At 40.0% G+C, this 24,631-nt stretch overlaps 2 protein-coding genes across 2 annotated transcripts; one reads left to right on the top strand and one right to left on the bottom strand.

Moving 5' to 3' along the window:
* Nucleotides 1–358: 358 nt before the first annotated feature.
* LOC149288638 (sideroflexin-2-like) lies at nt 359–13,220 on the bottom strand. The gene is made up of 11 exons (XM_089491507.1): nt 13,057–13,220; nt 12,407–12,577; nt 10,944–11,042; nt 10,448–10,523; nt 8,631–8,716; nt 7,637–7,697; nt 2,730–2,796; nt 2,191–2,240; nt 1,902–1,951; nt 1,049–1,096; nt 359–458 (listed from the first exon to the last, which is right to left on the bottom strand). The coding sequence occupies exons 1-11, from the start codon at nt 13,209–13,211 to the stop codon at nt 359–361; spliced, it is 963 nt and encodes a 320-aa protein (XP_089347633.1). The 5' UTR covers nt 13,212–13,220.
* A 3,454-nt stretch (nt 13,221–16,674) lies between these two features.
* LOC149288637 (ADP-ribosylation factor-like protein 3) lies at nt 16,675–24,228 on the top strand. Its single transcript, XM_089491359.1, has 6 exons — nt 16,675–16,764; nt 18,952–19,095; nt 19,792–19,908; nt 20,578–20,628; nt 21,105–21,290; nt 24,181–24,228. Exons 1-6 carry the CDS (start codon nt 16,675–16,677, stop codon nt 24,226–24,228), a joined length of 636 nt encoding a protein of 211 aa, XP_089347485.1.
* The last annotated feature ends 403 nt before the right edge of the window (nt 24,229–24,631 follow it).

Genomic DNA, 24,631 nt, shown 5'->3' with positions numbered 1-24,631 from the left:
TTCTGTGTTACATTGTTTCCTGTTTCCCAAACACTGAAGGAAGATTGTCAAGGTCGATAAAGCTTTTACAGAATACCTGAAAGTCTTCGACGACTACAGCTGTGTCAGTGCCGTAAGATCTTATCTTAAAAATACCTAAAACAATTTAAAGAATGGTATTCCTATAAAGGCTGGAAACAAGAAACTATTTTTTTTCTCATTAATGGTTCCGCAGTTTTTTGTTTTTTTTTAGAAAAATTAGATTTTAGGTGAAATTAGTTAAACGTATATAATAGATATAATTGTGTCACAGCTGGACAGCACCAATCTTTTGTTAACACTTGTTCTTCACAGCAGATATTGCTCGATCCCTGTTCAATTATAGTCCTTTATTAAAATACACATAATGAATTTTGTCCCCATATTTTTCCACAATCGAATCTCGAAGTTCTGGCTCTAGAGAGCTCACAGCCATAGAACTGAAAGAAAAAAAAGAAGGACTTTAATTTACTCCCTAACTCTAGGGTGTAGTTAACAAGCAGTCAACGCGGGGTGTCCAGATTCCATGTGTACGCTTCCCTGTGGGATAATTACATTTAAAGCAATCACCACCCCACAGGTCAGGACTGGCCATCTGGCACAGCGGGCAAATGCTCCGTGGGCAGATTGGGTGCTGTAGAGAGTGGCCAGTGGCTGGATATCCCCGGTCACACGCTACACGATCATACAGCTGCACATATCAAGACGTCGGCTGCATTTACATCCTCGGGCCTTAAAGTGCCAGGGCCGCCACGCCACAGCCAGTCCAGCCCTGCCACCCCTTACACAGACAAAATCCTTAATTTTGAATCCCAAGCCTCTGAGGCAAAACCAAAAACTGTATTGCCCCGACTTAAAGAATTTGAGTGTAAAATAGAGAAAATGCAATATTACAAGGGCCAGGGCTTACTTTAAATTAAATCAGAGACTGTATTTAGAAATTCATCTATACATTTAAAGAAGGATATTAGGAAGAATGTGCAAGAGCCTCTGGAATAAAAATAAATCTATGAAAAAAGGAAACATTTACCATCGCTGTGGAAATAACGAGCAGGCAACGGGAACCATGAAGAGTAAACTGTAAGATAAAATGGAGTAAGTGTCTACCTTTCAAGTGAAATCTTCTTTTCAACATTAAGAACCTGCAGAATACAACTTTTAGATTTCATGTCTCGTGAAATCAAACAGTATTGTATCGTGCAATTAGAGATAAAAAAAAATGTAAGACAACTGGGACAAAATCCAGCATTCCCAACTCTGTCAATGATCTGGGCTCATTTTGTTTTTGAATACAATATATTGTATATACATATTATTATTATATGTGTATTATTATTATTATATACGTATTATGGTGGTTTTGGCCAGGTGACTAATGTATTTATACACACCTGGGATTATCTGTTGGTTTGATGTACTGTATATGGTTTATGTTATGTATGCCTCTCACTCACTGACTATGCACAGGGGCAATCTGTATTACACATCGTGGCACACAGCTGGTGTATTGCATCATGATGTCCTGCCGTCACTGTGTAATGGAGGCCGCCGTGGTGGGAATTCAGGTCAGTTTCTGTTCTTCCTTTAGTGCATATATATAATTAAACACACACACTGCAGTTCAAATCCTTGGGGTCACTTAGAAATGTCATTATTGTTGGGTTTTTTTTGTACATTTAAATAACACCAGATGGATCAGAAATCCCCACTGCATTTTCGGATGGGGAGACAGCTTTATTAAACGTGCACCCTTCTTTTGCGTTTCACATTAATTTATTTTGTTGGCCCTGTATAATGTAATGTAAATGCTCTCATAAATCTATAAGTGTCGGTAAACCCATTAGGCACTGCCAAATTACCAAAAACAGACAATATGTACTTACAAGCCACCAACTAATACCACTTGCAAAGGACCATGTAGAACACGGATTCTCTGTAAAAAGATAATTAAAGATGACTTAACACAACAACGATTAAGAAAGAATCGTTTAATATCTCTGGCTAAAATCTTAAAATAATATTTTGGGGAATATCCTTAACATTTTTTTAAGCCTTAGTTTTAGTGCAATTTTTCTGTTTATTCTACCTGCTGGCCAGTTATCAGCTCCAATAATAAAATTATTTTTTTTGCATGTAAAAGGATTTTTTTTCATGTAAAGAAATGTAACTTACTTTCATAAAGGGATATGTCTCCAGTTTCTCCATCAGAATTGGTAAAAGAACTGAAAACAAAACAAGAAAAAATTGGCTTAGTAGTTCTTTGACTATTACATCGGATCCACTGCTTTCCAAAACTCTTAATTTTACAGTTTGGGTTAATCGACGCTACATCAAAATAGCTATTTTTAGATATCAGACGTGTACCTGACCTGGATACGCAACTAACTGCATAATTACTGCACAAAGATATGTTTCATCTTATAATAATCAATGTAAAATTCTCTGTGCTAATCTCCTACGTAATACCGTTCAATTCTTTAATTCAGGAGGACCCCTGGCGCTCTTAACCCTACTTTGATTATTGACGCTATTGACGATTGCAAGAATTATTTTGCACCATGCATGCGGATTTTGCCATCATCGTATCCTTGTCTTATTTTATAGAGAAATACACTGCTACTTTGTGTTTATGTTACATAATAGAATTATTGATCAAGCTTTAAGGGTCTAGGAGCCTTTAACTAGAAACAATCATTTTAGGGCATACTTACTCATCCCCGGAGCAGCCATAGCGATTCTGGAAATGACTACTTGGCTTATTCCTTTGATAGCTGCTTTCTAAAAAAAAAAAAGGCAATTAACAGATGAATAACAGATAAAAAAAAAAGCAAAGTATATTTTTCAACATTACTATGTTGTTACTTTAACCCCTTCGTGACAAAGGCTGATTTTACTTTTTGTACCCTTCGTGACAATGGCCGTTTTAACATTTCTGCGCTGCTCGTGTTTAGCTGTAATTTTCTTCTTTCCCGTTTACTGAACCCACACACATTAGATATTGTTTTTTTCAGGACAAGAAGGGCTTTCTTGACATTGTTTTGATTGTATCATATTATTTACTATTAAAAAAAGTATAAAATATGGTGAAAAATGTAGAAAAAAATGACTGTTTCTAACTTTTAGTTGAAAAATCTTTTACTCATCTATAAAAGGTAATAAAAAAACCTGCTAAATAGATTCTACTATTTGTCCTGAGTTTAGAAATACCCAATGTTTTTATGTTTTTTTGCTTTTTTCTGCACGTTATGGAGCAATAAGTACAGGTAGCGTTTTGCTATTTCAAAGCCATTTTTTCCAAATCTGGTAATTCTTCCCCCCATGTGCCATTTCGGGTATCTTTGAACCCGGCCAATGCAATTTACCCCATCAAGTCATATATTTTTTCAAAACTAGACAGCCCAGGGTATTCCAAATGCTGATATTTTAACCCTTTCCAAGCACTTATTCTACCATCAGCCTTTGTCAAACTTTATGGTAGTAATTTTTTTGCATTTGTTTTTTCACACACATTTTACTTTAGGTATAAATAAACAGGTTCTGGTATATGTCACTATCAAAAAACACCCCAATATGTGTTTAGCAACATCTCCTGAGTACAGCGATACCTCACATGAATGATTTTGCCTGGCTGTTTGGGGGCAAAAGGGCCACATTTGGGGCATGCGCATTTTTCAATGTTGAACTTTGGCATTTGGGGATCCACTGCCCATGCCCTATTTGGTACATCTTTGAGCCGGGCCATTTCAGTGTGCCCAATAAAGCTATATATTTTTGAAAACTAGACACCCCAGGGTATTTCAAATGCTAGTATTTTAACTCTTTCCATGCACCATATCTACCACCAGTCTTTGTCAAACTTTGTGATAGTCATTTTTTTGCATTTGTTTTGTCACACACATTTTACTTCAGGTATGAATTAAAAAGTTCTCGTATATGTCACTATCACAAAACACCCCAATATGTGTTCAGCAACATCTCCTGAGCGCAGTGATACCCCACATAAATGATTTTGCCTGGCTGTTTGGGGGCAAAAGGGCCACATTTGGGGCATGCACATTTTTCAATGTTGAACTTTGGCATTTGGGGATCCACTGCCCATGCCCTATTTGGTACATCTTTGAGCCGGGCCATTTCAGTGTGCCCAACAAAACCATATATTTTTGAAAACTAGACACCCCAGGGTATTTTAACTCTTTGCATGCACACATTTTACCACCAGCATTTTTTCAAAGTTTGCAGTAGTATTTTTGTGTGTGTATTTTTCCCACACACACCTACTTTATGTATGAATTTACAGCTCCTGGTATATGCCACTGTCACACGACACCCCAATATGTGTTCAGCAACATCTCCTGAGTACAGTGATACCCCACATGCATGGGTTTGTCATTTTTGGGGGGAACTAAAAGGCCACATTTGGTACGTGTGCATTTTTCTAATTGGAAATTAGATGTGTGGCCATCCTTCCCCCGGTGTTAATTGGGACCTTGTTGAACCCGGCCAATTCAATTTACCCCATCAAATCATAAATTTTTTAAAAGTAGACACCCCATGGGCATTTAATATGCCAGTATTTTAACTCTTTCCATGCGAGAATTGTTTTAAGCTAATATGCTAATTTTAGGACTTGCTCACAAAAATATATTTTTTATATATATATTTTTTTTTTTTGCCTTTTTTTTATTTTTTTAACATTTTTTTTCAACTTGAAGGTTCCCCTGATAGTGACATCAGTGGGAAATTATTTTTACATTTTACTGGTTTTTTACTATTTTTTTTCTAATTATTATTAATTTTATTTTTAATTTATTTTTTCTAATCACACTGTGATTAGAAAGCTGAGCTCCATTGACTTGCATGGTTGAATGCAGTACCTATATTCAACCTGCAAGTGGAGCCAGAGTTCTCTAGAGGGTCTGGAGACCGTCTAGCGAACTTTTTAGACTTTATTGTTTCTTTATTGAATTTTCCCGGACCGCAGATGGCGAAGATCACCGGCAGCTGCGGCTGTGACCGCTCTCCGGAGTGGTCACAGCCCATCCAAAGGTAAGTGTTTGGTGTCGCTGGATGCCTCCTGATCGAGGCATTCCAGCGACACCATTTAAGTTTAGGAGGCGATCGTTGATCGCCTCCTAAACGCTTTTAAAACGGGCGTCCGCCGCCATACAAAGTATGGCGGATGTTGACGCCCCGGGGAGGGGCCAGAGATGGCCCCTTTGTGCCGATAATGGCGTTGCTGAATGCCTCGAGGTCGAGGCATTACAGCAACGCCGTTTCGGTGCAGAAAGCGAAAATAGATCGCTTTCTGCACCCGTTTAATGACGTGCCGGTCCTGGCACGTCATTTGTCGTTATCGACATGAATTTCCGTGACGTGCCCGGACCGGCAATTGTCATCAAGGGGTTAAAGAACAGATGTAACGAACGCATGTTTGCAAACTAGAACCAATAATCTCGACTGGCGGCAAAGAAACGCGGCGCTCTGGCAAGGAAACATACATTAGGACCTTTTTAAACAGCGAGTGGTGTCATTTTTTCTTCGTATCTAGATTGTCATGTTAAATTTATGTACACTTTAGACTTGTGCAATGGACCAAAAAATGATTCAGAAAAATTTTTTAATTTTGTTTTTGGTCCATTCGTTTTTGGGCAATACATTTTGTTTCCTGCCCTTTTTCCGTTTGGCTTTTTCCACTCGAAAAGGAAATTTGTTGCCACCCCCACTCCATTCTCTCATGTTCTCTCGCACTCTCTAAGAATGTCTCCCTTACCTTCTCTGCAGACCATGTCCCCCTTCCCACAGCTACGCTTCTTCTCTTGCCTCTTCTGCCTTCTTTCTTCGTCCACATTTCCAGGCATCAGCTCTGTTATCCAGGTACTACCGCAAAAGGGCAGGGCCTCCACGCACATCCTTTACCCCGATTGGAGGAATGGGGGAGAGGCCGCGGCTCTGCCTTTTTGTGGAAGTACTGCAAGAAGTCATACTGTTGCAGATATTTGCGTAGAGAGAGAGAGGTACAGAAATCCTTCTCTTTCTCTGGGAATCAGAGTCTCCAATATTCTGGCTTCTTGGGAGTACTTGCACAAAAGGGTGGAGCCACAAGGCGCAGCACGGGGACGGCCTCTTCCCGGGTCCTCCAATCAGGGGACAGTGTGTACAGAGGCTCTGACCTTTTGCGGAAGTGCTGCGGGAGGCCTGGCCAATGGAGCGGATGTCAGGAAGAAGCTGGAGAAAAAGCGAGGCTGAGGAAAGGAGACAGGGGCATGGAGTCCCTCTTTGTTTTTGGAGGTTTGTAAGAATTAATGAAATTGGTAAAGTTTGTCAAAATTAACAACATTTGTATGAATCCGAATCCAAAAGTCTAGCACACTTACCTATTTAGACATTTCTTGTGGCTATAACTTCAGCAGATGAATTCCAATCTGTGCTTACAGGGAGCTGAAAAGCGGTCACCATAAATCTACCTCCACAAGGCTTCGGGTAACTCTACGGCACCTCTTGGTGACCGGCCCTGCTGGGAATTACCCCTGCGTACCGCATGCAGACTTTCAGCTACCTCAGGTGCGGTGAAGCCATAACAAGTTCACAAGAAACTCACTAGCCTGTTCTGAGGTTTTCAGAAACAGATCAACTGAACCCTCTCCTCCCACCTGTCATGCCATCACTCCTGCTGTTGGCCGTCTCAGTTGCTCTGTACATACGTTTAGTAACATTACTTCTTTAAACAATTACTGTTAGCAATAATTCCTCAGTGACCATTAGAAGAAAATATGGTATTTACCTTTTCCAGTAAAATATGAGAATACTAAATGTAGGCTAAAAGACCTTTACTGCCTGACCTAATGAACCTCGGCTAATGCTTTGAAAGCTGTCTGACTACTGACTACTGAGCCCCATTGCAAGCCGAACACCTTCTTCCCATCACTTGTGTGCGGCGGATCAAGTTAGTTGCTCCAGATATGAAGTGTGTGAGGGAGACCACCCATACCCCACCAACAAGGCTCATTAAAGCCATAAACCTACCTCTCATGTTCCTCGCAGAGGAAACTTGGCTCATATTTTGGTTCTAGACCTCTCGTGTGGGTCGGATTGAGATCTTTTTTTCAAGGCATTTTGTGTTGTCCATTCTTGGCCGACACAGACTCACAAAAATGTCTACATTTTGGATCTGTGTCTTTCTTTTCTCTTTCTAAAGCTCTTTGAGTTAGAGATCTTGTTTTGTGTTTTTCCAAATTAATTTTAATGTTTTGATAGAGAGTACATTCAAATGAACATCATAGTCTGCCATGTCTGGCGTTATAACAAAAGAACTACTAACAGGCTGCCTGAAACAAACGATACAAATGATTCAGTAATAGGCAGGTCTGTGATTAATACACATCCGCCATAATGAACCATTTGTTTGTATTCAAACGTAATGTAGGATTTCCATCTTTGGGACCATTTTTGAAACCACGCACTCTGAGCTGTTTGAATTAATATCACAATTACATTAAAAATAATGTTCACCTTGCAATTTTTCTGATTTACGTGTATATTTCTTTAGGAAACTAACAAATCCTAAACCATTTTTAAACGTCAAATTGTAAATTTCTTTAAAGTAGAGAAGGGAGCTTACCTTAGAATGACCCAGTTTATTATCATTTTCATCCGTAACCGCAATCCCATTAAGGATCTCTCTGGCCAGAACAAAACCACAAATTATTACAAACGGGAAACTTTTCACTAAATACAGGCAAATTAACCTAAAAAGTGTTCCAACTCTGGCCAAACAGTAAATGCCCTCTCTAGCATTTTAAGTTGCCGTTTTAATCTTTCAGTCGAAAGCTTTTCCCCCCCCTGTTTCTATGGCAATAACCTATCAGTATCTACTCTTATGTCACATGACCATTAAAAGTTTCCTGAACAATTATGAATGAGGCTAAATTTTACATGAATGAAGAATGATTTCTAGGATAAGTTTACAAAAATGTTTCGGCGCGCTGCAATGCTACGTTTGGTTAATAGCATGTTACTTTAGGCAAAGTAGGAACCCACTTACTCTGGGGCATGACAAGGTCCTCATAACGGGGGGGGGGGATACACATTCATCTAAATATAATAAATTTACAGATTTATTTACATTCCTGTATGAAATTCTCATCTCAGGTAGTCGGCCCCCATAATGCACCAGTCACAGTCCCAAAATACACTGCGCTTCGCATAGAAATATAATTTGCAAGCACATTAGTGCATCTAACAGACGGGAAAAGGCTAATCCAGACAAGTAATCAGAAGAAAGCAATGCAGACGCACTTTATACGTGTCTGGAAATAATAGCCACTTATCGCTGGCAAACACAGATTGCGCAAGACGGCGGGGTAAATGAAAGTGCCTCGTGAATTCACATCGCCTGCGCGTGTAATCATTCACACAGCAGTGGCGGATACATAAAATATACGCATAAAAAATACGAGCATTATGAGGTTAAACATTAAAGGTACAGCTTGTAAGGAGGGGTGGGTAATTTGGCCATAAATGCTCTGTGAGTCCCCCCCCCCCCCCCCCGTAGGTGCAATCTAACGTTCTGCTCAATCTACAAGGCAAGCAATGCATGAGGTCACTTTACTTACTGTTGTCTCATCATAGGGATATTGACACAATTAGCAGCGGCCACAGCAGCAAACGGGACCCAGCGAGCAATCAGAGGGGGAGCTTTCTGGGAGGACAAAAAAATGAATAAATGGTAGAAAAACAGCTACAAAACAGAAGACTAAAGGCTGGATGTTACTTGGAAGCGTTTCCAAGAGATATTTGTTGAGCGACATGGAGATTTTGCGGTATTCTGGGTAAACATAGGCGGACGAGGGATTTATTATGGAGGTGAAAGAAGAGACAAACCAGACAACACAGCATAGTACATTCTGAGTAAAGATAACAACTGGCGATGGGATGAAGACGGAAGAGAATATTATTAGCAGAATACTATTAGCTCTGCTTTGGATGGATCCACAAAGCGGCTGATGATATGAATGATAACAGCAGCTCCTGGAAAGTCAGGCACGTTTAGTTGTTATATGCATGTATCGAAAGCCGTGAGTTTATTTACCAAGAATAAATGTTTAGGGAGAGTAAAGGAGAGCCACAGTCCGACCCTTTAAAAAAGTGTAGAAGGGATGATGATGATGATGATGTCATGTAGACAAATGATGGAAATAGGTATAGAGTAGGTGAATAACAGTGGATACATGTAATCAATTAATTCATTTGGGGACTAGAATTACCAACTTATCCCCAAGTGGTTGGAATGATGGAGAAATAATTTCCGCAGATGCTGACAAACGGCGGTCACATTGCCGCTACGTATACTCAAATTCACATAAGAGGGGTGATGCTGTAATTTGATGTAAGTCATATCCATGGCAATAACACTGACTTTGATAGCAAATATCCCCGATGCCCGCAAACGGTTCATATTCTATTTGAAACGTCATTTTAATGGGTCTGTACGTTGCCTAGAATCCTATGCTTTAGCAAAACCAAGATATGGGATGCCGAAAAAAAACAAAAAACTGCAAAGCAAAACCTCAGCGTAATTAATTTTTTAGCCAACAGTGCAGGTTTAGCGTCCGTATGTTATTAATGCGTCACTAAAAAAGACCTGAGTAGACAAATTTCTATTTGCATAGCTGTTCCTGTTGATTAGTTTTTAGAATATATGTAAAAGATTGTTTAAATATTAAAGACGTAAGGATTTGACCATATGAAGTGTGCGGAGGGTAATCACTGTGTCACTGGGACCTGTAGCTCTGGAAACATTAAAAAACTAAAGTAACCAGAGCATGTGTAGCTTTCTACATCGTTGTAGCTTATACAGAAAAAGGAGGAGATCTCAGAGAGTCCCTTAAATGGGCGGAACATAATGGGTTAATCGACGGGTAATGTCACATGGACTTCTATGCTCTAGTGAGTCATGTAGGTTAATGGGTTTAGTCGGTGACAAATGGTGCATGTAGGACGGGTGTTGCCCTACGTCTAAACCAAGAAGCAACCCAGCAGCCCCCAGAACCCACCTCCATGGCTGTCATCCTCTCTACAGAGCGCCCAGGTGCCAGATCCATTCCCTGGGCCAATTATATAGTGTCCCAAGCAATATTTGTCAGGCAACACAACCAGTGTGAACTATCCAGTCCAGTCCTATACATATCCACCAAAAGGGAACTGCACATAAAGCCCATGAAGGGAGCACAGAAAGGACCCAGCCATGGTGTAAGTGGTGACTAAAGTCCTTGTCGCTCTGGACTCTCTTGTAACCGCATTCAGGAAGAACGGGTCAAGGGAATGCTCCTTACTTGCTAATCCCTTTACAGACACCACATGGAACAGAAGGACAGGTATGTATCCCTCCGTAGCCACTGACTTAAGGCAACAGGGTCTAAACTTGCCATACCTTGGTATAAAGATTCAGTCCCACTGCAGTGGCCAAGGCAGTACTTGTTGCAGTCACATATGCCACCCCAATCTGTCTGAAAGTTAAAAGAAAGGGGTCAAAAAGGAGCACATGAGAACAATCACCACAAAAAAGTGTATTTCCTTAACACATTCATTAAAATGAAGTTAGATGGTAAAATTAAACTAGGCTTGTGTTGGGGTAAAACAATGGATAGCATCTCATTTAAGGGTACAGTTCCACCATTTAACATGCATGTAAAGCAAGGAAACCAGATCTGTCGTTTTATTATTTTTGCAACATGGATTAAATAATAATAATCATAACAAAAATGTTTGAAGTCATTGGTGTCCATGATTTCGGCTGCTCATACAGCGGTAATGATATATTACAACTCTCAGAAAATATAAATCACAATCTTTCCGCCAAAGCATACTGCTGAAAGTTCAGTAGAAGGCACAGAGTAAAAAAAACAGAAAACGGCATAACAGCTTACCTTGGCGTAATAGGAGAAGCAGCATTCCGGTTGGTGTAATTTACTAATGCATTAAACGACTGGTTGACCCATTGCCAGAACACCACCGCAGGAATGGATCTGTTAAAAATTTGACAAATAAATGATTTTGGACTATGAAAAACATACATTAATTTATTCGTTACCCCGAGTACTTTTGTAACGAATAAATGAATGCATTGTGTTAACAATATTCTATGTAAATGTATAAATTAACGGAAAACATGAATAAGGTAAAGAGTAAAACAGTTTGGATCTGCCCTCTTTGTCAAGAATTGGACGGTGGACGTTCATATGCAGTAAGACTGTTCCCCCATTCTTTAGGGTAGAAAGTACAGCAGACAGTCTCAAAAAATACTTAGCTTTGAGAGAAGCTGCAGTGGAAGAGCTCCTCCACCCTGCAGAATCACACCATGCATTTGAAAGATGGACTGCATGGAAACCTAAAGCGGCCAGCTATCATATGCATTAACAAAATGAGTTGTCCTTTTAGGTAATCTTTGGAATAACAGACAAAATGCTAAATATGGTATATATATATATATATTTCCACTCCATGTTTTTTAAACCAAACACAGTAAAAATAAGGGAATAAACTCCTAAATGGAACGATATCCATCTGTGATGTTTTTTGTTAACTCCAAAAGGTCACTTCTACCACCAGGGACTTGAAAGAGTTCAAACCAGGATTCTCTTAAACACTTATGTGTTTTCTTTCCTTTAGCTTTGTTCACAATAACGCGAGCTGACATTTTCATCAATGATTAACAGATCCATGAGACACAGACCTGCAGGCAGGAGTCCGACACCCAGCTGGGTATGGATTATGTTTTCCCAAAGTCTGCACTATAGAAATAAGACCAATTCGTCTATAACCTCAGGAGACAAACCTGACAAGGGTTATATCAACCAGGATGCTGCACTTTACCGATTCCATTTCAGAAAAGGATTTTTATCCTGCATTTCTCTCTTATCCAATAGTAAAAAACAAAGAGATGCTTGGTTTTCATCCAAGTTACATAAAACATCATTATGACACACAAGATGCCGGTGAAGGGGGTGCTGATAACCTATGATGTCACCAATAACTTGGCCACATCCTAAAGCCCCTAAAAAAATGTAGCTTTCCGAAACTGCCTGGTGCCCCTTATACTCATATATCATGAAATGGGGCTTATCCAGTCGGTGGCTGCACACTGCAACCCCCAGACTGCAACTGGAGCAGCAGAAAGGGCGAGTATGGGGCACTATTGTCCAGCAGCCTACCGGGCATTTGCCCCCCCGTGCCATATGGCCAGTCTGGGCCTGTTAATATGAAAATTAATAAAATAAAATATTGGAGAAAGATTTTAGAATGATTATTACATTTATTTGAATATGTGCCAGCAGCCACCGTGCACTCTCTGGAATCCAACATGGTAATACAGACACCAGGACATTTCTACCTGTAAAACTGTAGCATGCCTCCTGTGATGGCCATTCCTCCAGGAACCTGAAAAGACATTCTTCCGATCATGTTCATCTTGTCCCCCGTGTCCGGGTGGAAAGCAGAGTCGTAGAGCTTTTTTGCATAGTGCAGCTGTTCTACGCTGGTCCCTGGCGGTACGGCCCCTGCTCTGGTCAAAGAAACAGACACTCAGCCCCACGCAAAGCAATATCTCTGGCTTTTCCCACTAAAGCAGAGGTTTGCAGAAAAGCTTTTTAACTCACCGACTTCACCGTACATTATCGAGGGCCATAAAGGGCTTCTCGCAAGAGAAGAGCCCAGTTGGCCCTGAATTACATGTACAAATACATCATATACATAAGATTTCTTGAAAGACACTGGCCGAAATTAACTCTGCATTGTTATCTCAACTCTTCATTATGTTTCTAATGAGAAACACAACATTTTACACATTCTGCCCAGACAGGAGAGTTGAGGAGAAGTTGTAGATCAGCTACATGAGAGAATAACAGAAGAATATGGCAATTTATGTATCTGTTTGCTTCTAACCCAAATCCTTCATATCTATTTCTTGGTTGGCTAACATCACTCCGTGCAATAAAATCACTTCTTCCATATGAAGTATGTAGAGATAAGTTGGACACTTACCTGCATGCCTCTACGAGCAATTTTGCCCCGTCCAGCTCCGCTTCTGAAACAAGTGCGGTTCTGGGGTCCGTGATATTGAAGAAGTGCTTTAGACGCCCCACAAACGTGCCCTGGTCCCATCGTGGGGCATCAATGTTGAATTTGGCGATATCCATTTCAGCTCTTCGGATTTACCTAAAACCAGGCAGGACATTGTAACAGCTTCCAGACAATAACAGTATTGTCTGTTATACAATAACAATATCTAGCATCGCTTGTGAAAACTAGAGATTGCATAATTTTTATTTTTTTTTTAATGATAGTATTATACCTGCTATGTCACCTTTAAAATATGTAGACAGTTTAATGTGCGCTAGTAAATAAACAAATAAAGCGATGCGCTAAAATCTACTATAAAGAACAGTAAACCGGAATTTGAGCGGTGTTGCGTCTCTCACCGAATCGCTGGGGACGTATATCTGCCATTAAGGGGGACGCTGCTGTAAGGACATATTATACGCTCGCGGGAACAGAAGTGGAATCCTCCATGTAAGATAAGATGTTTGGTTTTATTTATTAAAGCCATTTTTTTCCCGTCCTCTTCCGTTTTTCCTGTATCCTACACTATCCTATGCCCTACGGTCCTATACCATGTAAGGGGCTGTTTCTCCCTCTCATATGGAGTTATATTCATTTACCAACTGCACTACATATATACACGTGTGTGTGTGTGTATGTATATATATATATATATATATATATATATACACACATATATATATATACACACACACACACACACACTCAAAAAAGACACAAACCGGCATCCATTGATTTGTACACAATAGAGATTAGGAAACCCCTTATATATTAAATTTTATATATTTTGGGAACAGTAAATATCAGAGGCTTGTCGAGAGTATCAGGTGCCATTGAATACTATATCATTGCTTTAATAGGCAGTCCTTTATTGGTGGACAATCAGTTATTTGCCTTAACCCAGTATGAGTAAAGGGCAGGGATTAGCATGTATGGTCAGATGACTATGTAGCATTGAGTTTGTATCGTAGAAACATTGTTTAGTAAATATGTACCTATTGTGGTCTTACCGGCCAGAATATGAGAAACACCGCGGCCTGATTTTCTTTAATACTTTCAATTAAAAGTATCAATACATGGACATGTTTGTCACTTTCTGCCTCCAGAAAGGCGAGTTCCCACAGAGATACTATATAAAGCACAACAATCACACAAAAACACATGGCACAATACCAGAATTTTCCCAAAAGTAACGTTTTTCACACAGTAAATGTCCCCAACATAAAAAACTTAAACATACATACCCCGTGAATAACCTCACTCTTACAAATAACTTTAAACATACAATAATTTCAGAAAATAGCACATTTTTAATTCTACATTTAGCATATAAATAGTAATTTCAGGTTAGTTAATACCAGGATTCTTTTAACGTTTCAGCAAATTTTGCCAAAATTACATAACGGAACGGATAACACGTCTGTAATAGAAAAAATTTAAGGAGGTTTCCAAATATTCTAAATGTAAAATTACGGTAACTCATTGAACAAAGAGTGATTTTCTGGGAGGAAAACTCAAATTACAGTAGCTACTAATAAGGACAGATATAACCCTGTAGTAATGGAGTGACCGATGTAGGGCATTGGGCATAGCTTAATCTATATAATTAATAAAAAGATAATTTAGGGTGGAAAAATACACATTTGCTTTTTTCTGATTCATACTGTATAAAATTACTAACAACTTAATTCACAGAAGGGGTAAAAGAACAGGATAACTCCCCCCAAAAAACACTTTTTCGATATGACCATGAAGTACACACAAAAATATGTATTTTAAAACCTAGACCCTGCTATTCCAGCCGTCTGCTTGCAAATTTTATATTTTCCAGCTAAGGTTGGTGCGACTTTCCAGATAATTGCAAATAAAGAGCAAAATCATATTAATGTCAGCATAAACTTATTATAGAAAATAAAACACTACAGTTACCAATTACAATATATACATACGCACACAGTATATGCCCTACTTGTTTTGCCCTGTTTACTCATTGTACAGCGCTGTGGAATATGATGGCGATAGATATCCTCTATATTATAAGCTTCTTCCTCGAAAACATCGGTTCGCCTTTGTCAGTTCTAGTCTTTCTAATGGAAGTGGGCACCAGTGCATACATACAATATATATATATATATATATACACACATATACATATATTTAGCTCTCTACATACATACACAGTATATACATTTATATAGCTCTCCATACACATGTACACTATATAAATATATATAGCTCTCTACATAATACAATATATATATATATATATATCTCGCCCTCAGAACCAGTCAGCTCTGCTGAAGAAACCCCACAGCTGTTCTATACATTAGAGACAAGCAGGCGTGTGCACATATCTTTCTATAGATATTATTACATAGATATTAATACTGTACAGCACTCCAGGCCCTCTGCGCTTTAGGAATTACACACAATGACTGCAGGTGCAATAACTTGGAATCCACATACTATACCTGCGCCACAGTGACACCGACACAAGCACCTTTGTACCCCGGTTCACTTTGAACTAGACTCCATTCAACTAACTCCTTCCGTCCACGCCAACCACTTGCAGCAAGACAACCAATCAGAATCCAGGACTCTCTACGAACAACCAATCATAAGCTTGGACTCTGTTCTGCCCACGTTTGCAGTCTTGTGTTTTTGCCAAGTTAGAGCTTACAAACCAAGACTGTGTCTGCGCATGCGCGGCTCCTTGCCACCACTAGAGTAAGGGCAAGCGTAGACTTCAGGTAGCAACGTTGCGCACGGAGAGGCGGGATCATTCTGGGCGTGCGTAAATCGTCACTCCCTGGAACGTCAGGCGTTACTAGCGGCTTGGGTGACGTAGTTGCCCCTGGTAACCTGGAGAGTCTTGGCGAGGATGGTGAGTGCTGCTGCGAGTCCGTTAAGCGGCTCTTGTCTTTTTCGGTATTAGAGATGGGGGTGTAGAAGCTTACAGATCGGGATGTTACGGTTTGCGGGGGTTGCCGGCCTGTTGTGTTTAGCGAGAGGCTGAGTCCCGGTGATGGTAGAGCTGCGGTTGCTGGGACGCCATGATGCTGAGGAGAAGGGAGGGTAGGAGGATGGCACCGCTGGCAGCTCATCCTGGGCTTGGGTGACTGGCTGTAAGAGGATATTCCTGCTCTTATGGGATGAGATTAAACCGTGCAAAGCCCTGCGGGCCGGCTGGGGATGACCTGTGTGTGTGCGGGGCTTACATCTCCCCTCTACTCCCCCCTGCGTTACATCACCCCCTGACACAATACCGATTTACTGTACTGGAGAAATGTAGAGCAACAGGTTATAATATAAAGCTACAGGGTCAGAGGCTTAAGATGTAAAGAGGTTAATTTTACTGAGGGTGTAGTCAATAAGTGGAACAGCCTCCCAGCAGAACTGGTACAGGCTAATGCAGAGGGGGAATACACATATATCAGTGTTTTTGTAGCAATATGCGTTTTTTTATGCATCAGCCAAATAGCATGTTTTGAAATTCATTATATTTCCATTGCACTCAAATTTCAGGCCTGTGGTGGCCAGATGGCTCGTTTCATTAATGACGTATTAAGCGAATGCATCGTGCAGGGCGGCAGCCGTTTACACGCCATCTTCAGTGAACGGAGAAATATGGTTACCCTCCTTTTAGGATAGGAACAGAGAACCTGATGGCAGATAAGACTCTTTCGGCCCACCTAGTCTGCCTGCTATTCAGGAGCTATATGTCTATCCCATCCATGTTTAAATTCCCTCACTGTGTTAATATCTGCCACCTCTGCTGGGATGCTATTCCACATACCTACTACTCTCTCAGTGAGGCTTCTTTACACTGCAGCTAAGTCTCTAGCCACCTAGTTTTATGTATATATAATGATATAACGCATCTTTACGCACCTGTATAAGGCACTCACTCGTTAACATAATTATGATAGGAGTAAAAGTTTAACAAGTGTGTGGTTTGTGCCGTCTGCACCTTGGGATTTAGAAATGATGGGAATTACTGTGTGATGTGGGGTGGTTGGGATTCTTGTGTTACCTGGTAACATTGCGGTGTGTTTGGTAAGCGGCCGGAAACGATACAGATAATTATCTGGTGGGATCGGCATTCGGCTCCTGAGACGAGACCAGCGACTGATTAAGGTCCTTTACGGGAGGAGAACAGACGGACGGACTGGACGGGTCCGATAGATCTGATCTGCTTTCACTTTGTTTCCTTGTCCCACTTTCCTCTCGCTTGACATATAGAAACATACAAAGACTCCCTAGAATATTACGCCGGGGTGTGTTATAGAGGCGAAATATGTAAAGTTGATGTCCTCCTATTCCGCAGCGTCACCATAGCGATAAGCAACCGAAGCATCAATCATAAAGCTGGCGGGTCGCTCGATAGGTGCCATCGTTTTCGGTGAACGGCTGAACCACCCAAAGGCAGTATGGCTCCCACGAGGCGTATCGCCGGACTTGGCACCACTATAAGCGTCCAATTCTGTTATCGTCTAAATATCGGTTAGATTATGAGAATAATAGTTATTAATATTAAAATAGTGATCGCTGTAGCCCTGCTTCTGGTTCCAGTGGGCAGGCAGCTCGGTAGGCTCGTTCGCTACAGTTCAACAGGTTTATTTTTTTGCTTCGGTGGTTACTGACAAAACGAGGCTAATTAAGCGCCTGGAAGAGACTTCTCCGCGGACGTATAGCAGATCCCCTCGGCCTTTAAGAAATGCCTTTGACTTTAACCAGAAATAAAACTAATAATAATAAAATCTTAAAACACCCCCCAGCAGGTCGTCTTATATGTGAAATGATGAGGGTTGTGTTATTATTGTGTTACAATCACAGCTCCAATATAATGGGGATTTAAATACAACGTAACAAGATATTACAGTCCTTAAATACCGCATTCTGTATGTAATGTAGGTGTTTGTCCCTGAAACGGTTAACCGCGGGCACTCGCCGCTTTACGCAACATATGGCAGTTCCACGCCAACTAAATAGCTGATCTGCTTGTTAAACCGTCTCAAAGTACTTAGTGCGTTTCTCCATCACGTGTAGCGCTTCCTAAAATTAGGCTTGAAATAGTAGCCCACCCTATTTTTCATACAACTTTGATCTTAGATCTTTAACATTTTTTTTCCTTAATGAGTTGATATTTTATATCAATATAACCATTTATTTAAAAATAAAGCGTTAAAAATGTTGCAATTCTGTGTCTTGTTGAATGCATTTATGTTCTGTATTTTTTCCCTATTTTTTTTTTTTTTCCATTTACATTGCATTTTTTTTTTTTTATTTATTTTTTTTATGTTTTTCTTGGGCAAACGCTTAATTGAGCTCCAGCACAAGCTATAATTTCCCTGTGAAAATTAGAACGCTTTGGTGGAGGGTTTACGGTTGAGCGCCGCTCTACGTCTACTGCAGGCATGCCAAAAACGGGAGGAAAACTTGGTCGGTTTGCTTGATTTTAGTAAGCCTTTTTTCAGCCGCTTCCCAAACACGATAGAAATAACATCAGACGATTATCCCAACCGCGTCCCACCGTTTGGCATTCATCTAGTCCATGGATGTTTCTGGTTACATTTAACATCATAGGTGAAAAAAACTTTTTATGTTTGCAGTATTGGGGGGGGGCATAAATTCTAATTCGTTAAGAACTGGGAATGAATTATATATCGCGCATTAAGCCTACTATCAGGAGCTATATTTGTGATCTTTATGTTTTGTTTTATTTTTCATGACAACTATGTGTATTTTGTGTATCTTTTTATGGATCTTTGTGTCTTTATAATCGTGTTCCTTTTTTTTTTTTTTTTTTTTTTTAAGGGTTTGCTGTCTATTTTGCGTAAGTTGAAAAGCGCTCCAGACCAGGAGGTGCGGATCCTTCTCCTGGGTCTTGACAATGCTGGGAAGACGACGTTGCTGAAACAGCTCGCTTCAGAAGATATCAGCCACATCACCCCGACGCAGGTGCGTGAGATATGACCCCACGTAACAGACAAGGAGATGAGGAGCCACTTTCCGTAACTCCCTGTGCTTAAAAAAAAAAAAAAAATTAAAAAAAATAATAAAATAATGTATTTATTCTCCTTTAAAGAAGCAGACATGTCTAGATTTATCTTCTGGCTGCTACTATTGAGACACGTTGTGTGCAAAGTTTATGCGGAGCAAGAAGAACAACTTGTGGGTGAAATGTCTTCTTATGTATTTGCATGGTGGTGAGACAAGGAAGATTATTTTTTTTAGCTATAATGTTCACACATGCCTGTACTTTTGACAAATCCGGTATATTGGATAAGCTTTGTTTGACTGGCGAATCTTAAGCATGCACATGTTGGTTTTTTTTTTTGTGATTAATTGCATTTAAATTATATATATATTATTGGGGATGCCAATATCCCTAATAGGAGTTGTATTTAAAAAGTGATCATTTGAAACATGATCTTGTTACCGTAGCAACCAGTGATGCTGACTGGATCGTTCATTTGGTTGCCATTGTATAAAGACCACTTTGAACCAGAATAGGATACCCCTTGATATTCCCATCCATACCAGAACTAAACCAAAGATCTAATCACACAAAGAGCCTAGAGATCATAGACCGATCCGTTATAATGTGTGGAGTCTTCGGTCGTCTTGTAAGTCGTTTCTTCTGTTGACTCCCAGGGATTTAACATAAAGAGCGTACAGTCTCAAGGATTCAAACTCAACGTCTGGGACATTGGAGGACAGAGGAAAATCCGGCCGTACTGGAGGAACTACTTCGAAAATACAGATGTACTCGTGAGTATTTTCTTATTTAGGGTGATAAAATCTAACATACAAGCTGGTTTCTTCAATCAGAGTCAACTTTAAGACTTTGTACTCTTACATACCCGATAGCAAACTGTGACCTGGCAGAACTTTGTTCCTCCCAGGCCTTGGTAGTTGGGTAATAACATCAGTTAACACCCCAATATCCGCAGCCCGGTCCCCAACCTCGTTCCCTGGGCGTTCTCTCGTGAACTATGGGTGACAACCCTCGATCGTGTTACCTTTATTTAACAACCCTTTTATTCTCTCTCTCTTATTACATGGGCGCTGCATTGAATACCTGAATTTCTGATGACATATTGGAGGCAAATAGCTTGGTTAGATAGACCCTAACCCAAACGCTCTCACTACAAGATGTGTCGGTCCAGTTGCGGGGCTTGATAGAACAAGTTTCCCTTTAGAGAGGTACTTCGAGGTTTAAGCCATATATTATATCCTACCCTATAGAGAGAGCGTGGTATCTTCACCTACCAGTCTGCTTTTAATATCTGTAATAAAGTTTTAGGAATCCTTTTTTTTTTTTTTTTTTTCTCAGTTATTTGGTGTAAGAATTTTGGGATTCAATTCCCTCTTTTGTACCCCTGTTTGATTAATTGGGGTAATGCACTTATTATTATTTGTTTTTAATGTTTTTTGCAGATATACGTGATCGACAGTGCTGACAGAAAGAGATTTGAGGAAACGGGGCAGGTTAGTATACTTCCAGACTACTGTTCCATTTTCAACTATATAGACAAAATCTGGCATATCGTTGTAGCTCTGTGTTGGTCCCACAATTAAATATATATATATATATTTTTTTAGTAGATTAGGCGATTTCTTTTAACTTTAAATGCATTTTTTTTTTTATGGTAACTCTTCTAAGTAGAATTTTCATGTGGCTTGGATATTAGATGAAAGCAGCTGAGGATATTAGTAGTTACCTGGTTTATAACCAAAATTAGCATCTATGCAAATTGAGACCTTATACCAGCTACACAGTGGGTTGTTGGTATTGGGGGCTTCCCAGATGTTTTACCCGCTTCTGCCGTAAGGGTTCCATGAACAGGGGTCCCTGTCTGCACTTCCATTCACTGTTGGGGGTCTCGTACTAATTATATTCACACGCCTCCTTGTATATTGTTCTATAAGTTGCAGAAATAACTTTGATTTTGCTCCACTTGAAGGAATTGGCAGAACTGTTGGACGAGGAGAAGCTTAGTGGCGTCCCGGTGCTGATATTCGCTAATAAGCAGGATTTATTGACGGCTGCTCCAGCTTCCGAAATCGCTGAAGGCCTAAATCTGCACACAATCCGGGACCGAGTCTGGCAGATTCAGTCGTGTTCAGCCCTCTCCGGAGAGGGAGTCCAAGTAAGTGAGCAGCACGTATAGGGTGGTTTATAATAATGGTTGGTACATTGCCACGCTTTGCCACTCGTTACACCTCTTTCCCGATCCTCCTCATCCAACGGCTTTTTCAATTTTTGTTTCATATCTGGTACAAGAAACGGTAGAGGAAAGACGCTTTGTTGTTTCCTTGTTGCATAAACTAAACAATCCTGCAAATGCAACAATATTTTGCAGCCTCTTTTCTTACTAAATAATTGTTAAATATCTAACTTATTTAGAAAAGGATAGAATACAATCTTTTTGTTAGAAACTTCATTCCTATTACTCTTCCCCAAAATTATTTATTTTAGTAAGTTCACCTTGTTGTCGGGTTTTTTTTTTGTTTTTTTTTGTGATTACAAATTTGGAGAAAACAATGAAAATGAACAGTTTCCCAAAATATTTATTTGTAAATATCTTAATGCGTGTCCAGTTTTGTATGGCCTCCAATAATTTTTGCTGCATGTAAAGCAGTGCGTACATTTTTAAGACGTTGGGAACTTTTCTCATGCAAAATAGTCCCAAATCATGGATTTATGTGACAATATGACCGCACGCTCCTTTATAGTTTTTCCTCAACATACTAGAGAGTGCAACTAATGTTTTGTGTGGAGCAGGACCTTTTAAGTGCCAAGCTCTATATAGGTGTATCATTAGAAGCAAAGATAATCTGGAATATAACAGTTCCTTACGTTTTAGTGACATCTATGGAGGATCTGGATCCAGGTAACTGCCGCCAGATTCATTATTACTGCTTTAGCTGCATTGATTGGTGTGATGAATTTTGACACATATGTAATATATTGTTTTTTTCTTAACGCTTAGTTCTGGTTACTTTTGAAGCTTACATTTTTATTATGACTTGCAAAGAAATAAATCCTAACAGGATTTGGTTTAGGTTTGGAAATATTTCTTGGGAAAGTGGGATTAAAGAATTTTCATCTGAATTTGGGCCGTTTGAATCCCTGACTTGGATTGTCCTCCGCGGCGATCGTGTTTTGCGAGATAAGATATAAGTAATGTTGGTTTCCATGTACAGGTTTTGTGAAAATTCCCTTTAAATTAATTTAAGGTCGGCAGCAGCAGGTTGAATGCGGGTGTCCGCGCTTTCACTCATTACAGACGGGGTTCTTGGTCCTCCCTCTTTTCTAACTGCCCCGCAGGCCTGTATGGTTAGGAGGGTCGGCATCCCAGCCACATTCTTTGATCTGTCTGTTTCTAGCGAGAAAGGCAGCTCCTTCCGCTCCGGGTCCTGGAGGTGTCTTCGGGTGGCCCGTTGCTGCGCATTGTGCCCGTGTTGCGCCCGTAGCTCGATGCACCACTAGGAGGACACAAAGAGCAGCCTTTACCGTTTTACATCGACACCGCGCGACCCTTTGTAATTCCCAAGGAACTTCCGATCTGCAGCACATAAAATAATCCTCCTCCTTTTGTGCAGGAAAAACAGCAGCCTTATATATACACATATATATATATATATATATATATATATATATATATATATATAATATATATGGTTTGGAAATCTAATTCTTGCTTGTGATCTCCTTGGAAATGTATTACGGCCCAACCGGTATTTTGTTTCTAAATGTTACTACATGCAGATTCTGCTCTGTGTTTAATTAAAAGGGGCAAGTTCCTGCATGTTGCCCAAAAATTCCCTCTTTGTAAACAAAAAAATATTGCTGATAATAATAATATACTTCTGTCTGATTAGCCATGCAGAGTAGCGTTTACCCCTTAATGACAAAGCCCGTACATGTACGGGATGAAAATGCATTGTATTCAATGGGTTTAGGGACCCCCCATTGTCCTTAAGGGGTTAATTTGTGCTTTTGGATGAAAGCCTTGGATGATATTCTATGCCTGTCCTGGTTTATAGTAGCCTTGGTTAACTTAAGTAATAATGTGCTGGTACTCGGTCGCATTATTATAACCTTAGAGGTGCGTTTTCTGCATAGTTTAGGTGATCTAGCGGTGTTTGTCTTGTCTGTTCCAATATTGCTTATTCCGCATTTTTTTTTTTGTTTTTTTGTCTCGCGTGTCTACCTTTCGTTTGCCCGCTGTGCCTCTGGAAACACATAGATAATGCATCCTTGTCATAATATTCAATTTTTTTCTGCATTTTTTGAATGTATTTATGCAGAGAGTCATCGCATGTTTATTCTTTGGCTTTCCTGCACAGTGTACGGAGCAAATGTATCGGGCAGGACTGGTTGTCATTAGATCTTCGCCGCTTTAAGCTGCCTCAGCTGTTCTGGGTCATCCTATAAACCCACATACAAAATTAATGAGGTATACCGTGTCTCGTGTTTAGTACGATGGCTCATGTGATACCTTTTTTCTGGATATCATACTACAAAACCACGCGATGACTTCATTCCAGAGGCGCATTTGATCCTTTTTTCTATACTTCCCTTAAATTTACCGCCGTCGAGCGATAAACGTGAAAACACATTTTATTGATTCTTGATTAGAACGCTGGGTATTGGGAAACGGAGGCTTTCTTATTTATTTACAGGAGATGATTCTGACATCACCAGATTACGAATCGCATTTCTTTACGCGATGCTTCATGAAATAAAAACACCGTTTTATTTTTAAATGTAAAAATAGCTTGGAAGCGGTTCAGCAGCGGCACGAATTGCTCCATTGTTTATACTATAATCATGGCTAATAAAATATTGGGCACTTCTAGGTTTTATTTTAGACCAGGTCATCTGGCAGACATCACTTACCTGTCATAAGGAATAGGTGGGCTTTAGTTGTGTTCTCCCAATATGAGGTCACCAGGAGTGAAGACCTGGAGAACACCCAACCATGCGTACTTTGACTCAAACTGAACGGTCATTTTTCTTCTTGTTTTACTAAGGACGGTATGAACTGGGTCTGCAAGAACGTCAATGCAAAGAAGAAATGATTCTGTGCGTAGGACGAGGCAAGGAGCTGAGCGACTGAGAGTATGATGGCGTAACAGAAGGATGCTGCTTTATGACCAAAATTGTTTTCACCTGTATTTTTAAGGGACTCAAAGGTCAACGCTAACTTTTTTTTTTTTTTTTTTTTTTTTCCTTCCCAATCCTCCCTCCAAAAAAAAATAAATTCTGGATATATCTCAGAAAAAGGCTTTATGTCCTGGCCTATAGCATGTCTAAACGGTATTTCTTTTCCCCTGCCTAACCAGCATTTATTTAATATTTTCAGTGGCAGACATTATTAAATGTAATATTTGATGTCTTAGATGTATTAGACTCTAGCATAATGAAAGATCTACTGTAGCTTCAGACTTTTTTTTTTCGGCTCTCAAATACCCTCGACGGCAT

Source organism: Sceloporus occidentalis, unplaced genomic scaffold (genome assembly GCF_023333645.1).
Source record: "Sceloporus occidentalis isolate IW3139 unplaced genomic scaffold, rSceOcc1.0.p SCAF_50, whole genome shotgun sequence".
NCBI lineage: Eukaryota > Metazoa > Chordata > Lepidosauria > Squamata > Phrynosomatidae > Sceloporus > Sceloporus occidentalis.
Note: the sequence above shows the minus strand (reverse complement) of the source record. Positions and strands in the feature narration are given on the sequence as shown.